This window comes from Eschscholzia californica, unplaced genomic scaffold, assembly GCF_041429995.1.
Source record: "Eschscholzia californica isolate CP2 unplaced genomic scaffold, dmEscCali1.0.p SCAF_4, whole genome shotgun sequence".
In the NCBI taxonomy this organism is placed as follows: Eukaryota; Viridiplantae; Streptophyta; class Magnoliopsida; order Ranunculales; family Papaveraceae; genus Eschscholzia; species Eschscholzia californica.
The window spans coordinates 19567459-19583871 of record NW_028238461.1 but is presented as its reverse complement, the minus strand read 5'-3'; the positions used below and the strand labels follow the sequence as shown (position 1 = coordinate 19583871).

Genomic DNA, 16413 nt, shown 5'->3' with positions numbered 1-16413 from the left:
CAGACGCCCTCTCTCCTTCACCTGAAAATTTCCTGTTAAATTTCTCCACTTTGATGATGATGATAATGATTATGATCATCTTCATAATCATCAACATCATTTTGATTGTGATCATCTTAAATTTGATTATCTTGTCTAATGATGATTTCTCCATATGATTAGCATAATCACCAGAGATTGATATAATATGGATTTTTAGGATTTCCGCCATTGACGAATCTAGATTTCTAGGGTTTTCGCGATTAAGGAATCTGGAATTCTAGGGTTTTCGCCATTAAGGAATCTCGATTGAAACGAGATTGGTATAATCACCAGAGACTGAAACGAGATCATAACGAATCTCCACGGTTTCCGCATTGACGAACTCAAAACGAATCTCTTTCTCTCTCCCAATCTGATCTCTCTTTCTCTTCTGATTGGCTATCTCTCTTTATCAATTTGTTCTTCCTGTCAATGAGCCTCTAGGGTTTCTTTCAAACACTTCATTTTCTTTAAAAGTATAAAGGCACCACCTAAAAGCCCAATTTAATCTATCATTTTCTAAAGCCTGCCTCATTTTCTTATGTTTCCATTAATTAAACACTGCTAACTTAATTTCATATAAGAAAATTTTGGTTTTGTTTCCCATCAGAAAAACTTGTTTTTCAGATCTAATTAATTTCCCACGTATCAAACAACCCCTTAGTTATTGGAGTCAACTCGCTGGGGATGAACTGAATTTTTACACCAAATTTGGTTAGCCTGAATTATTAAAACTCTTTCAAATCGATCTGACTCAACTGTTCGAACTGATGAAGACCGAAACTCATAAATCCATCCAAATCTTTGCAAAAAAAATTATAAAGGGTAAAAACCATTCTAAACACTAATACAATAATAAAATCAACATATCCAAAATGATAAACGCATAATCAAACTCGCATTTTAGAGTTTACCTTTGATAACTTTCTTTTTTTTTTCTTCAGATTTTCTCTTCCCCTACTGATATGAATGAGATTAGGGGTCCAAACAACCTTTCAGATGTCCCTATGCAAGAAATTAAAGCTTTGGAGAAGATTAGTGTTGGATTTTCTTGTTTCCAATATCTAGGGCACAAAGAGGATTTTCGTAGTCCTTAGGTCAAACTAGAGGGAGGTGTCATTTTTGGGAGGTTTTTTTCTACATTTCCCTTTTGTGTGTTCTCAAGAATAGACTTGAAGCCCAAGTAAATAAGCAAAAGATGGCCCTTTTGACTTCATGAAGGAGTTGCCATGTGTTACAACTCACCCATGCAAATAAAAACTATGTTGACCCGTTATAGAATGGTCTGGAGGTATATATACCCCTTACATGAACACATTTTCTACTCACCTGTGATATTTTTTGTTGAAATATACATACTACCGATGAATATAAACGAGAACTACTAGTTTATACTACTTTCTTGCGAAGGGGTTTACGTTAGTCTAATCTCTCACTCTCTTTCTCTTATGATACTATATTGAGTTATAACTATTAAAAGGCCATATATACATACGATTATAACATATAGTTTTTTTTTTATGAGATAAACTATAACATATAGTTAACATTTTATAACAGAATTGTTAACTAGGAGACTAAACAATCTAGTGGCCAAACATTGGGAGCTAAATAAGGAAGTTGGTCAAATATTGTGGGCCAAATCTGAATAAATTCTTTATAGAAAGAAAGTGAAGGGCGAAAGAGAAGAAGAGAGATTTGGATTATTGCTCCTGCTAATCAAAATCATTAACATCGAAAATGGCTCCTGAACCTGAAGAAGAACTCAATGACAAGAACCCACCTCCTCTTGATGAAGATGATATTGCCCTTCTCAAGACCTACGTAATGTTTCTCTCTCTCTATTTCATGACTTAATCCGTTTACTGCTTCTCAGATTTGTAGGCATTGGTCGCTTTTTCGGTTTCTAGGGTTTTTTTTTGTTGCTATTGATTTAGGGATTAAATCAGTTCAATTATTTTGCTGAAATTTTCTTGTATACAGACTTTTATTTTTGTGTTGTGTTACTAGGGTTTAAGTTTAGAGCTTTCAGTGATTACTTCAAGTTATTGCTGGTTTGGAAAATTTTTATACCCAGTACCCATTTTAGGGTTATACCTTTAGCTTCATCTTTGCAGTACCATATTCTTGTGTTTTTTTTAGTTCTAATCTTGTTAGGATGTTATGATTTTAGGGTCTGGGACCTTACTCGACGAGCATAAAGACTGTCGAGAAAGAGATCAAGGAAAAGGCCAAGAATGTCAACGATTTGATTGGTACGTCTTTCTGTTCCTGTAATAAACATGGTGCTACTTAAACTTAAAAATTGCACAAGATTGTTGGAGCTGTAAAGGAGTCTTTGGCATGAGTTCCTAGGGATTTTGGTACCCACTTTTTTGAATTTTGAGTGTCTTACTTAAATTTCTTATTGCTTAAGAAGCTCGAGCTTACAGTTGGATACTTTGATATAGTTTAAATACTGAAATACTTCAAATTTGGTTTTCGCTTGTTCACCAGGAATCAAGGAGTCTGACACTGGTTTAGCTGCACCCAGCCAGTGGGATCTTGTTTCTGATAAGCAAATGATGCAGGAAGAACAACCTCTTCAGGTATTTGTGATCTACAAGTTCATTGCAGTTTTCTTGCAAAATGAAGTATCTTCATCGTAGAGTCTACCAGAAGAAAACATGTTTCAGCTACTAAACAGTTAGTTCTTCTGGAAATTAGGTTGCGAGGTGCACAAAGATAATTAACCCAAACACCGAAGATGCGAAGTATGTCATAAATGTAAAGCAAATAGCAAAGGTATATCTTCCATCAAGTTGTTACGTGTACCGTGTCCTTGGATTAACTTAAGAAACTTGTAAGTTGTAACAAATTATTATTTTATACTACAGTTTGTTGTTGGGCTGGGTGACAAAGTCTCACCGACAGATATTGAAGAAGGCATGCGTGTAGGGTAAGTCTTTGTTCACGACTTGTACGATTCTACCTCTACTTTTGTATCTCAAAACCAATTACATCTACTTACACTTTTTTACGAAGCATATATGATACTAGATAATCATTAATCATATATCTTCTCGGCCATTATAAATCAGTATCAAAAGTAACTTCCAAAAAATGTACACTAATAGGCCGAATACTCGTTATGGTGGTTATAGTTGTTCTAAAATGTTCTCTTTTATGAAGTTTTAGTCTGTCATTGTAATTAGGTTTGTGAAGTATCTTAGATTCTTCTCAGTATTGTACTTGTCTTCTTATGGATCTTTACTCTTTAGTTCATCAATTATCTTGGCCTCTTGGGTAATACATATGTGAAGCTTTAGTCCTAAACTTGCAGTTGCTATATCACTATGACTTTCAGTTTTACTTCTTTGCTGAATATTGCTTGTCCAACTCCTACTACTTCAGGGTTGACCGAAATAAATATCAGATTCAGATCCCTTTGCCTCCTAAGATTGATCCCAGTGTAACAATGATGACTGTAGAAGAAAAGCCTGATGTCACTTACAACGATGTTGGTGGGTGCAAGGAGCAGATCGAGAAAATGAGAGAGGTAATTTTGAAACCAACTTACATTATCTTTATTGACCCTGAAGTATTCGTTGCAGGGAAGGGGAAATCTTATATAGCAACCAGACAACATTAATCAATAAGATGATCACCTTATTCGGAACTCTTGTTTCAACCAGATATGTTAGACTTAGAATTTAGATAAAATGAGTGTTGCTTCAACCCCTCTTTGTGGTTTACTTATTCAGGTTGTCGAGCTGCCCATGCTTCACCCAGAGAAATTTGTAAAGCTTGGAATCGATCCTCCCAAGGGTGTGCTCTGCTATGGTCCACCTGGTACTGGTAAAACTTTACTGGCTAGAGCTGTAGCCAACAGAACTGATGCTTGTTTTATTCGTGTTATCGGAAGTGAGCTCGTACAGAAATATGTTGGGGAGGGAGCCCGTATGGTTCGAGAGCTTTTCCAGGTTATTAACTGTTACATTTTCAGCGTATCTTTTTTGGCATGATTTTTCTTTTTACAGTTCGCTTCAGTTACTTCCAGCAATAGCATTGTGCTTGATTTTATATCAGCATTTGTCGTCTGAAATATCTTTCGTTTCATTTAGATGGCTCGTTCAAAGAAGGCATGTATTGTCTTTTTCGATGAAGTAGATGCCATTGGTGGAGCACGTTTTGATGATGGTGTTGGTGGGGATAATGAGGTTCAACGTACTATGCTTGAAATTGTGAATCAACTAGATGGATTTGATGCTCGAGGGAACATTAAAGTGCTCATGGCAACCAACAGGTTAGCAGGACCGTTGTTTTTTGCTTTTATAGTTACCACATCATTGTACTCAAAGTTTGCCCATTGTCCTTATTCTTAAACATTTATTGTAATTTATTTTCTTTTTAATTTCTCACTAAGGGCCATTTGTCTCTATTGTTCCGAATTCTTGGTTGAAATTTTGAATCATGAAAAGGAAAATGTCCGTGAAAAGTCATTTGAACTGCATTTTGGTTTGGTTTCATCATAAATGTTTATGCCTAATTTTTTAATATGTATCGAATTTTGTTGCAGGCCTGACACTCTGGACCCAGCTCTTCTACGTCCGGGAAGGTTAGATAGAAAAGTTGAGTTTGGGTTGCCTGATTTAGAGAGCAGGACCCAGATATTCAAGATCCATACAAGAACAATGAATTGTGAAAGAGACATCAGGTTTGAGCTCTTAGCTCGACTTTGCCCAAATTCAACTGGTAAGTATTGTTCTTTTGCTTTCGAGAAACGTATCTTTTCTAGAGACGTGTTAGAATTTTCACCGGTTTTTTAGCAATTTAAAAAATGTATGTGTTTGATGAATCAGGAGCGGACATAAGAAGTGTGTGTACAGAGGCAGGAATGTACGCAATTAGGGCAAGGAGGAAGACAGTAACAGAGAAAGATTTCTTAGATGCAGTGAACAAGGTGATCAAGGGATACCAGAAGTTCAGTGCAACTCCAAAATACATGGTCTACAACTAGTAACTTTCTGGTTATGACCTTGCACACTAATGTGTTATCAACCTCATTCCGGTGAATGTTTTAATCGGTGTACTTTGTTTTGTTTTGTTTTGTTCATTTTATCACGTTTGGATTAGAAATTCCTTTTATCTTGAACTAAATGAGGATATCATCAAATATTAACAAATTGAAATATCATATTATTTCTGTTTTAGTCGTTTCTGCTGACATCTTATCACATTTCATCTGGGATATTAATCTAGTTTGATATCCCAAGATCGATAATCATTCTGAGTTGAAGAATATTTGCGCCTAACCTTGTTATGCACTTAATATTACTGCAGGTTTACCTCAATTTGATTTCCTGTTGGTAATCAATGCATCTTCGGATGTGGTGGAGAGTGGCTTAACTTTACACTCCAAGCATATGATAGTAGTGGTGGTCAATGTGATGCGGGTGATACGGCATGGCAATACTAGCTCTTGAAGTGATTAGATTGCGGTCGTGGGTCTAAAAAAAACTTGACCTAATTAGATAGACGACGAACACCTTATATCAGGATCTGGTTACCTTTTATTTTCATTCTTGTGTGGTACTTTTTTTTTGTTTTTTTCGTTTGTCCAAAACTAACTCGCCCGTCTAAAATAGATCTAATTTCAAACCAGCTATTCAGACGAGTCAGCAAAATAATCATTCTGAAGGAATGAAGCCCGTCTAAAATAGATCTAATTTCAAACCAGCTATTCAGACGAGTCAGCAAAATAATCATTCTGAAGGAATGAAATTAACCTCGTAAATAAAAATACTAACCGTTAGAAAGAATTTCAGCTTACTGAGTGGGCTATAAGATTTTTGTTGGTGAATCAGGAGGTAAGATCGTGAAAAGTTAGAACATAACGAAAAAAAATGCTTAATCGCCTGATACCAAAGCAAACATCAAGTAACTTCATCTGTTGGGTGTCACTATAAATAACAAATAATACACAAAACTTCCAATATATCTGCAGTAAATAACACAGGAAAAACTCCTCTTTATGTATACACAAACATCAATAAATAAAGAAGATATTAAAATGCTTATATGGATTCTCAAAACATATCGTCCTGCACATCTGGGTTGTTGAATCGTCGGTCATCTCCGAGATTCCTTTTACTCACGTTCGCTCGTTGCACTAGTCGTACTAATGCCTCTACCACCTCTGACATCGGTGGTCGAAACTCTGGCTCCGACTGTTCAAAATCATTATTTTATGAGAAATTGAGAAGGCATTCCACATTTATATCCATACTAAAGAGAGAATATATTACCTGAACACAAAGGGCAACCACATCGGCAAACCTAGATAGAGATTTAGCAGGGTACATTCCTTCGAGTCCGGGATCAACCATTTTATCCAGTGCATCAATATCGTGAAGTTGAGGTGTTGCCCATCGAACTAAAGATTGTTCAGATCTTGACCTTGAGCTGTCAGGATCATCCACCATATTAATTTTAAAGAACACAGAAACTACTTGAGGAAGATATATAGGGAAACCAAAGGGTCTATTGATAATGATTACTTTACCTGTCGAAAGGTTTACGACCAGTTAGGAGCTCTAGCATGACCACTCCAAAGCTGTAAACGTCACTCTTCAGAGTATATTGACCACACATGGCAACTTCTGGTGCACTGTATCCAGAACCTGAGTTGTCCGAACCCTGAAGAAGTAATTCGAGGGGAATAATATTAAGTGCCAAGCCAAATTTATCATGTAAATATTCGAGCTGCACTATATCTGACCTAGTACAAGGTTTCTTTTTTTGGCTAAAACAGACATATAGATGGAGGTATATTTTCATGTGTTGGTTCTTAAATCATTTACGTTTTATTTGCATTTTTTATCTTTGGACTCAACCCTGTTATGTACGTCATAAACAAAGGACATTAACCTAAAGATGTATTTTATCGAAACCAACCAATCTTAACAAATTTTGCGCAAATAAACACAAGATATACATATATATATATATACACACACACACACACACAATAAATTACACCCACAGAAGAGATTGTAAGTATCAAACAACAGCACCTAAGTATATTATTGTCATACGACTATAACTCACATATTATACCCACTGAAGAGATTGGGAGTATCAGACAAAAGTATCCTGATGTATGCCATTGTCTCAATTAGTCAATTCTCAGGCCACTAATACTTTCTGGAGGATAAGGTAAGGGAAACAACCGACAGTTGCAGTAGGGAAGGTTTCCTTTTTTTTGGCATGCTTGGACCTAGACACGATGAATTATTCTAGCTATACTACACAAAAATACGTAAAAGAGGGGGCCACCAATGACGATATTTCAGTATTCTGTAAATTTAATCCAGGAGAATGTAAGTCATGCAGCAATGAAGGTCCTCGAAGTTTTACCTGGTGATCTGCATTCTGAACAAAGCTTGACAATCCACAGTCAGAGAGGTGAGGGTTGAGTTCCACATCCAGTAAAATGTTGGCGGATTTGAAATTCTTATGAACTACGGAAGGTGAGCAAACTTCATGTAGGTACCTGAATAGTCCATTTATCAGTATTAGGTTAGTTCTGATGAATAGTCTAAGAAAATAACTATCAAACATGCTGGATGAACCACAATATTTGGCCAGTTTAAGTGAAGCAGGGAAAGCGCAGTCATAAATTTCTATGCAGATCTCAACATCGATGTTGTCAATTTAAAAATAAATTAAACTAATCACATACTCTAGAGCTCGTGCAGTTCCGAGGGCAATCTTGACGCGGGTGTTCCATGTTAATGGTTTAGAGTATTCATCCGAGAGGTGCAAAAAGTCATGAAGTGAACCATTCTTGTGAAACTCGTAGACTAGTAGGTGTTGTCCATGCTCGGAACAATATCCCACCAGCTCAGTCACATTTGCATGATGTAATCGTGAGATATTTGAGACCACCTCCAAGAAATCTCCTGATGATTGGTTTGGTAAAGCAGATGAATCTATCTTCTTCACAGCCAGAACCTATAAAGTGCCCACGAGAAGATATAAAGTTAGACATTTATACAACTACATAAGAATCACCAAGTTACGTTATCATTTTCACAGAGGACAATTTAAAAGTGGCCAAGAAAAGGAACAATTTCCCGCAAAGAAAAAACAGAGAGTTAATTTCAGTGATGCAGTGAAATTGTGAAAATGAGAGTCATAAGAATCAAGGAAAAGACATTACCTTTCCATCATCAAATTGAGCCCGATAAACACGTCCAATAGAGCCCTCCCCAATAAGGTTGTCTACACTGAAGCTTGCTGTAGCCATCTGCAAGTCAGCTATTGAGTAAACCGTGGAACTAATAGGAGTCGTATTAGGTTTCTTGCGAATAATAGGCTTGTTGGAGAACTCCTCATCATCGAATGATTTGGTCCGATCAATAGGTGGAGGTCGAAGATTTAATGCTGCAGGAGCTTCAAATGTTTTTGTGTCGGCTTCTGACGAAGCCTGAACAGACTTCATCTCTGCGATGATAACAGAAGTAATAAAAATAAACAAGTATCCAATACAAGTGATAAGGGTCAAACTCTTAGATTGATCATACATTAGACAAATCCATGTATAAGACATATAGCCTAATGGTCTAGTTATGGAATGTAGATTACCTTTAAATTCGTTTGAAACAAGAGGTGTAAATGGTCGATCCTGCTCAAGCTTTTCGATATCTGTGGACTTTCTGGATCTCCTCTTCATAATAAAGAATGCCACAACGGCTCCAACAACCAAAAGAGATATCAATATTCCTGCTATAGCTCCTCCTCCTATGCCTGATTTTTTCTTACCTCCATCAGATTGGCTATTATTGTCACTGGATTTGTGGTTTCGGTTTGGGCGCTGGGGTGGAGGTGTATAAGGTGGAGGTGGCGGTGCAGGACCTGAGCTCCACGAGTTACCATTGGTCCTACAGAATTATAATCACAAAGAAGAGATCCCAATTACTGCAATGTCCTCTTTAAGTATTAAAGAAAACAACTGCTCATGGTTCTATAAAATGCTCACTTGAGATTGTTTATGCGTTTCAACTGCCCGGGAACCCAACCAGTAAATTGGTTATTTTCAACATTCCTGAGAAAAATGGTAAAGTGGAATATTTAAGTGATGTAAAGAGATAGATAGATATTATGTGCTTGATGAAATTAACGTGAAGAGCTCTTACAGGTTGTCAAGGGGAAGACTCTCAAGAACATTAATGGTGCCCGTAAACTTGTTGTTTTCCAAATACCTGAAAGATGATTAATAAGCTAAAATTGAAAGGAGCGAGAGTAAAAATAAAAAATTTAACCAGAGAGAAGATCATATGTCATTTAACTTACATGTTGGTCATGCTCGAAAGGGAACTAAAACTCTGCGGAAGATTTCCTGTCAGGGAATTGAAAGAGAGATCCCTGAATGACATGAACGAGATTATTATTATAATTATTATTGATTTTGTTAAAATATAAACTATAAGAACAATACTCACTATAGATATGTTTAGTATAATAAAGTCCTCTAGGTTCAAGTAAAAACAGAAAATTAGGAGTATAATTTGGAATAATAATGGATGCCTGGAAAAGGAAATCTTGTGGAATTAGCTTACAATGTGGCGAGATCTGAAAGCTTTACAAACATATCACCGAGTTGTTCTTGCAGCTGATTATGACTTAAATTTCTACACACGCCGGCAATTAGAGAGTTCAGTTCAAACTTCAAAGTCTATTAAACTATAAGTTGCACAATAAAGTGGACAAAAAGAACATATAAATTTTACTCACATGTATTTAAGGGATGTCATGTCAGCTAAGGAGTAGGGAACGGCTCCATTGAAGGAATTTCCGGCAAGATTTCTGCAGAAAAGATATTAGACTCTTGTTAGTTTATCCAAAAGAAAGACAAGAGAGGAAAGATAAGTTTGTTTATTCTACTAAAGATATCGTACAACTGAATGAATGTGTTCCCTTCGAGAACTTACAATCGCTGAACTTTAGGAGGTAGTTGATATGGTATTTGGTTTCCAAGAAAATTATTACTCAAGTCCCTGCATGGTTTTGAGGAATCACATCAGTGGGATAACATAAAAACCAAATTATAAATCTATAACATCTCAAAGAACTTTGGTGCTTACAGGTCGGTCAATGAAGCAAGATTATTCAGCTGGAATCCCATTGACCCAGAAAGTTGAAGACCAGATAATTTTCTGTTCGAATGCAATATAATAAAGTACGTCAGGAAAAGCAACAGCTTTGGATGCTATAAGCATCATAAATATAAGGAAGAAGGATGAGCATTACATTTGTGTTACTGACGAGCCAGAGCAAGTAATGCCTTTCCAGGACTGCCCACATGGATCGTCACCATTTGAGCTCCAACCCGTTAATTGAGATGGTGAATTTAAGCCTGCGTACATCATCTTAAGAGCAGCAGCTGTGGATTAAACATGCCAACACAGTGTCAGCATAGAATCGTCTCTGGTTGATGTGTAGTTGGTATAGATTCTTATAACGATCCTAAAATTGAAATTCGAAGTCACAATTTCTTGATCAAGAAATAAAAAAGTCACAATTTCTTGGTCAAACAACAATATTAGTGTTTTGTTCTTATAGATGGTTAAAAAAGGATATGTCACCCTCCAAAAAATCTTAACATGAAGACACGGTCACGGGACTGCCGTCCAACCATATATTTTCTCGTCTTCGATGCAAATTAGGGTTCTTACCTATCTAAAGAAGCCTCCACATCATACAATCGGCCTTATAGCTTAACAGGTGTGCATCCCTCTAAATTTCAAGAGGTTGTGCCAACATTCCCGGGGCCTGTGGTTCACATTCTTGATCTACCCCATGTACATTTTTTTTAAAAAGATCCCATGTAATTTTTAGGGATATAGAATAAACTATAAAGTAAAGGTAGTAAGTTCGTTTCATGGCCTTTAGAATTCTTTATCATGGCCTTTACGGGTCTTTCTCATTGCATCTACGGAAGCTATCAACCTTTCATGTGCTTATCCCATCCTTGATATATCCAATCCATGCCATATGATATAATCACTATTTTGATGTAGTCCATGTCTCTAAAAAGTCCACACAATCAATTTTGTGATACATCGACCAATGAGTTACCGTATTTACCAAAAATTATGAGTAGAAATCCACTTTTTTAAGAAAAATATCACCTTTTGGGAGTCATTTTTCTCTTATAACAAAAGAGATCTGCCATTTTTGTATCAATGAACTAAAATCTACTAAAACGGAACCTGGAATATGTAAGAATAAGCACGAAAAACATCCGTAACCAAACGCTGATCACCGTTAAATCGAAGAAAAGAACACATTGACTTCCTAACCCTACCAAACAAAAGTTTTCATTTTTAATCTAAAACCTTCAAATTGATATGAATAGAATGGGATATAAAGAACACAATTCCCACCCACCCACACACATGAAGTAGAAAATGAATCATTTGAGAGATCAAATAGCCTTTGATTAAGAAATTAATCTTCTCTACTAAAAAATAAAGACTATATTCAAAAAATTAAACCCAATTCAGAATCATTACAGAAAATCAGAAATGACATCTTTAAACCCTGAAAGAAGTCATACCCAATATGAAATTTATAGATTCAGATACCCAAACAGAACTCACAAGAATAGAAGTAAAGCTTAAAGCCTTAAAGTAAACTGATTAACAGTAGATGCTGGTACAATTTATGCAGATTACAGGAAGAGATAATACAGAGAGAGGATTGAGGAATCAAAGAGAAGTGATTACCATCAGTTTGATCTGTAGCTCCATTGACAGAAACAGCAATCAACTGAAGAATGGAGATTAGGACGATGACCCAGACAGCCATCATTGAGCTCCTCCACAATGAGCTTCTCTCTGTCCTCTATTATCTATTTCTCTCTCTCTCTCTCTCTCTCTCTAGACGTGAAAAAATGATTTTTATATATAAACATGTTAGAGAGAGAGGAAGAGAGAGAGTAGCAGGACCCAGAGGAGATAAAGCTGGCATGGCACCTAAGGGGACAACAATCCAAAATTGCCAAGCCACACACATTTTTATTCAACGAATACAAATGGAAAGGGGTTTAATTCTAGATCACCCCTGCAAACTTCGAGTTTGGTCCTCCTTTTATAAATTCTTCTACTAAATGTTTTAGAGTATTTTTTGTTCCAATTTTAACATCATAGTCATTTATTTTTGTTAGCTTCGTTATTTCTCTCCGTTCATCTTCTTATTTTTTTTTTTGATGAAGGCGTTCATCTTCTTATTTAGGAGTAGATTTTTTTTTTCTTCACTAGATTTGAGGAGGAGAACTCTCCCAACCGTGGTTTAAAAATATTTTCTCTTTTCTTTTCCCTCTAAAGTCTAAATCGAACTTTTCTTCGTCATAATAATTCAGTTCTTATTATTATCAATGATAAAAGTTGGATCCTAAATGTAGAAATTAGAAGAATGAATAGGTTCGCCATGCCAGATTTAGAGAGGGTTCTTCTTAGTGTGATTAGACAGTTGAGAACTTGTTAAATTTATTTTTTTAAGAAAAAGGTAAAGAAGAAGAAGATAAAAGAAAATTGAAGAACTAAAACTTCTACCAGTTTTGGTTCAAGAATTGGATATTAAGATGAAGAAAGAGAAATAATGAAGGTGAAAAAAAATAAATATGTAATAGAATTCCAAAAGATTTAGTTGATCATCATGTCTTATTTACCATGTGTTTAAAGGCATATGATAAGTTATAAATTTTTTTTTACTTTTAACAAGTCTAAATTTACATTTTCTTACAATATCTATTCAAGATTTCTATCTCGAAAAAAAATCAAAATATTACTATGGCACTAACCTTTGATCCAACGGTTAAATAACTGATCTCAGGAAAAAAAAAGAGTCAAAGTCATAGATTACGAAAGACAGAAAAACTCAAGACATAAAGTAATAAATCATGTGGTTAAATAACATAACCACAAAAAATATCCATAAGGTATATATTTTGGTGAAAATTTAATAAGGTTTGGCCTCCACCCAAATACCGAATGTACCGTTCTAAAGAAAGAACAGAAGTAAGGAGTTATTTGAAAATTGACTTAAAAATAATTTGTTTTCAAGTTTTTCTTCCCTTCAAAGTTCAACCCTTGGAGCTTCCCTTAGAAAATATCTCTCTATATCTCTATCTCACTTCTCTCTCTCTCTACTCTTTAACACGGTTACATTACCATGACCCATACTACCTTTTCTTTGAAGAATAGAACACCAAAGGGGTGAAGGTGATCTTCTTCTTCTTCTTTCACTTCACTTTTTCTATTTTCCTTTTCACTTCACGGGGAGATGCACCCAAAAAGGCCACTTTCCTGGGTCCCTTCCAATGAGCACCGACCGTTAGGCTAACACACAGCCAGCCCAGCCCCTATGGGCCCTACTGCAACGGATATATTTATAATTTTTGTTTGTTTAGTCTCCTTCACGTAAATATTAATTGAGTTAATTCCTATTTGGCCCCCTACTTTGTGACCAGCTTCCTATTTGGCCCCCTTTTTTCTGTAAATTCAAATATGACCCCCTTTTGTTAACACCGTCAGTTAAGTTTAGTGGTTAACTCTTCTGTTTCCATTATTGCCCTTGTAATAGAAGAGATTTTGGAAATTCAGATTTGGCCCCCTTTTGATATGGGTCAATTGAAAAAAAAATCAATCATTTTGGACAAAATTAGGGGGCCAAAATAGAATTCAATCTAAAAACACTTAAGATACCTCATCCTTCCCTCTCTCTCTTCCACATCATCAAAACCGGACACCTCATCATCTTCTCCGATGAAGGTCGCCGACCGACCAATATTTCCGGCGACCTTCAAACTCAAAAAAAAAAAACAAAAAAAAAGAAATTTCTCTCTCTACTCTCTTCTTCTTCTCTCCTTTCTTTTCTCTCTCTTCTTTCTTCTCTCTCTTTCTTCTCTCTCTATCTATTCTCTCTCTCTATTTCTATCCATCTCCGGCGAAGGGGAGTTCCCCTTCGCCGGAGGGTCTGGTTTTCCAGACCTTCAAGGTCTGGAAACCAGACCGGGAAGGCCTGGAAACCAGACCGGGAAGGTCTGGTCGACCAGACCTTCAAGAGGTCTGGCGACCATACCTCGTCTGGTTTTCAGATCTGGAAATCCAGATCCAGACGAGGTCTGGTCGCCATACTTCTTGAAGGTCTGGTCGCCAGACCTCTTGAAGGTCTGGTCGACCAGACCTTCCTGGTCTGGTTTCCAGGTCTGGTTGACCAGAGGAAGGTCTGGTTTCCAGGCCTGGTCGCCAGACCTGGAAAACCAGACGAGGTCTGGTCGCCAGACCTCTTGAAGGTCTGGTCGACCAGACCTTCCCGGTCTGGAAAACCAGACCCTCCGGCGAAGGGGAACTCCCCTTCGCCGGAGATAGATAGAAATAGATAGAGAGAGAAGAAAGAGAGAGAGAGAAGAAAGAGAGAGAGAGAAGAAAGAAGAGAGAGAAAAGAAAGGAGAGAAGAAGAAGAGAGTAGAGAGAGAAATTTTTTTTTTGTTTTTTTGAGTTTGAAGGTCGCCGGAAATATTGGCCGGCCGGCGACCTTCATCGGAGAAGATGATGAGGTGTCCGGTTTTGATGATGTGGAAGAGAGAGAGGGAAGGATGAGGTATCTTAAGTGTTTTTAGATTGAATTCTATTTTGGCCCCCTAATTTTGTCCAAAATGATTGATTTTATTTTCAATTGACCCATATCAAAAGGGGGTCAAATCTGAATTTCCAAAATCTCTTTTATTACAAGGGCAATAATGGAAACAGAAGAGTTAACCACTAAACTTAACTGACGGTGTTAACAAAATGGGGCCATATTTGAATTTACAGAAAAAAGGGGGCCAAATAGGAAGCTGATCACAAAGTAGGGGGCCAAATAGGAATTAACTCATATTAATTTAATCATATACTAAAGAAATATTGGATGCCAAAAACTCTATTTAGTCCACATCATACACCAAAAATCTCGAATTATTGTGACTAAAACCGTATTAGGTTTACTGGTACGTCTTGTTGCTTACTGTCAAATTCACGATTCTTTTGTTATATATCGACACATTGAGAGACAAATTAGAATGAACAAATAGTTGCTTATAGGGTTAGGCAGCCCAAGCCCATCTCGTTTTCCTAAGGACAAGCCTGGCCCGTCTCTTTGAGGGGTAAGATCCGAAAAGACACTTTGACGGGGCAAGCTGGCCTGTGTGTTTGGTTGGGCCAACCTTCTGGCCCACTGGGTGGGGCCTGATCTGACCCATGTATGGCTCAAGCTCAACCCATGGTCCGACTAGGCAATCTGATTAAAGGTCCATCAAACCTGATTACCTCGTAACATGTTGACGGAGACCTCCAAAATAAGGGTTCAGTCAGTAGAGGGGACGACTTTGTCTCCCCTGAAGAAGAATAGGAATAGCATTGCTCTCTAACCGACTGATCCTGTTGAACATATAAGTGGGAGGAAACGTGTCGCATTAGAGGTGAACTATAAAGGTGTCCTCTAGTCACCACGATGAGACTGGTACCTCTTTTGGTAGAGACTCAATTATGAATATGAATGAAGAAATTAATCTCTGGCTCTTCTTTCTTCAGGCACTTAGTTACTTGAGTTAGTCATGCTAATGTGCTTTGGATGATTCACATCTCTGGGTCAAGCATTGATGATCACATTGAACTATCCATGTGACTGGGAGTCCTCACCACCTAGACACAATGACGCAGTTTTAAGGTGCAACATTGTTTTTATTTATTTATATTTATGTATATGTTTCGTATTATGTTTTATGCATTATATATGTATCATGATGTATATTTATGAAGATATTATATAACTGATAATATCATGATTGTTGTATTACAACATATGACACTGACATCGTATGAAAAATAGACAACGATATTACGTCCAAATATTGTTTTACCTCAGTATGAAAAATTTTTGTTTTAATTTTATTTGACATTCTAAAACACACTGTGTTGACGACAGTGGACCGTGATCTTTACATTTTTTGTGACCTATTGAAGAATAGTTCGAGTTTTACTTTTTAATAAAATTGTGGGCCAACTCGCCAAGGCTAATGGCTAAACAGGCTCGGGTTGCTCATGTTCTTTGTTGTATGCCCTGCCTCAACCTGGGCCGTCGGTAGTAGGTGGGGCGAACGACCATTCCGGCCCGTTTGACACAATTAGTGAAGTTGGATTATTACCACATGTATCTTAGAAATTTGGATGTTGTAGAGAGTAGATTTTGAATAGTTGTTGCAAGTTGTGATATAGAGACTGTCTGTTTGAGAAAAGAAAACAATGATAGTAATGTTTTTGCTTGAGGATAATAACGTTCTTATTTTCCTATCACATACCCCTCTCT

The 16413-nt window shown here is 36.8% G+C and overlaps 2 protein-coding genes across 2 annotated transcripts; one reads left to right on the top strand and one right to left on the bottom strand.

Moving 5' to 3' along the window:
* Window positions 1–1581: 1581 nt before the first annotated feature.
* LOC147543475 (26S proteasome regulatory subunit 7A-like) lies at window positions 1582–5213 on the top strand. Its single transcript, XM_086634399.1, has 10 exons — window positions 1582–1845; window positions 2195–2276; window positions 2518–2609; window positions 2728–2805; window positions 2898–2959; window positions 3415–3559; window positions 3765–3983; window positions 4125–4306; window positions 4580–4755; window positions 4863–5213. The coding sequence occupies exons 1-10, from the start codon at window positions 1762–1764 to the stop codon at window positions 5018–5020; spliced, it is 1278 nt and encodes a 425-aa protein (XP_086490525.1). The 5' UTR covers window positions 1582–1761; the 3' UTR covers window positions 5021–5213.
* Window positions 5214–5899: 686 nt separating this feature from the next.
* LOC147543474 (protein STRUBBELIG-RECEPTOR FAMILY 6-like) lies at window positions 5900–12895 on the bottom strand. Its single transcript, XM_086634398.1, has 16 exons — window positions 11793–12895; window positions 10315–10447; window positions 10149–10220; window positions 9996–10061; window positions 9799–9870; window positions 9624–9695; window positions 9358–9429; window positions 9201–9266; window positions 9044–9109; window positions 8650–8945; window positions 8225–8508; window positions 7745–8016; window positions 7420–7555; window positions 6566–6699; window positions 6309–6465; window positions 5900–6230 (listed from the first exon to the last, which is right to left on the bottom strand). The coding sequence occupies exons 1-16, from the start codon at window positions 11875–11877 to the stop codon at window positions 6090–6092; spliced, it is 2124 nt and encodes a 707-aa protein (XP_086490524.1). The 5' UTR covers window positions 11878–12895; the 3' UTR covers window positions 5900–6089.
* Window positions 12896–16413: the final 3518 nt, after the last annotated feature.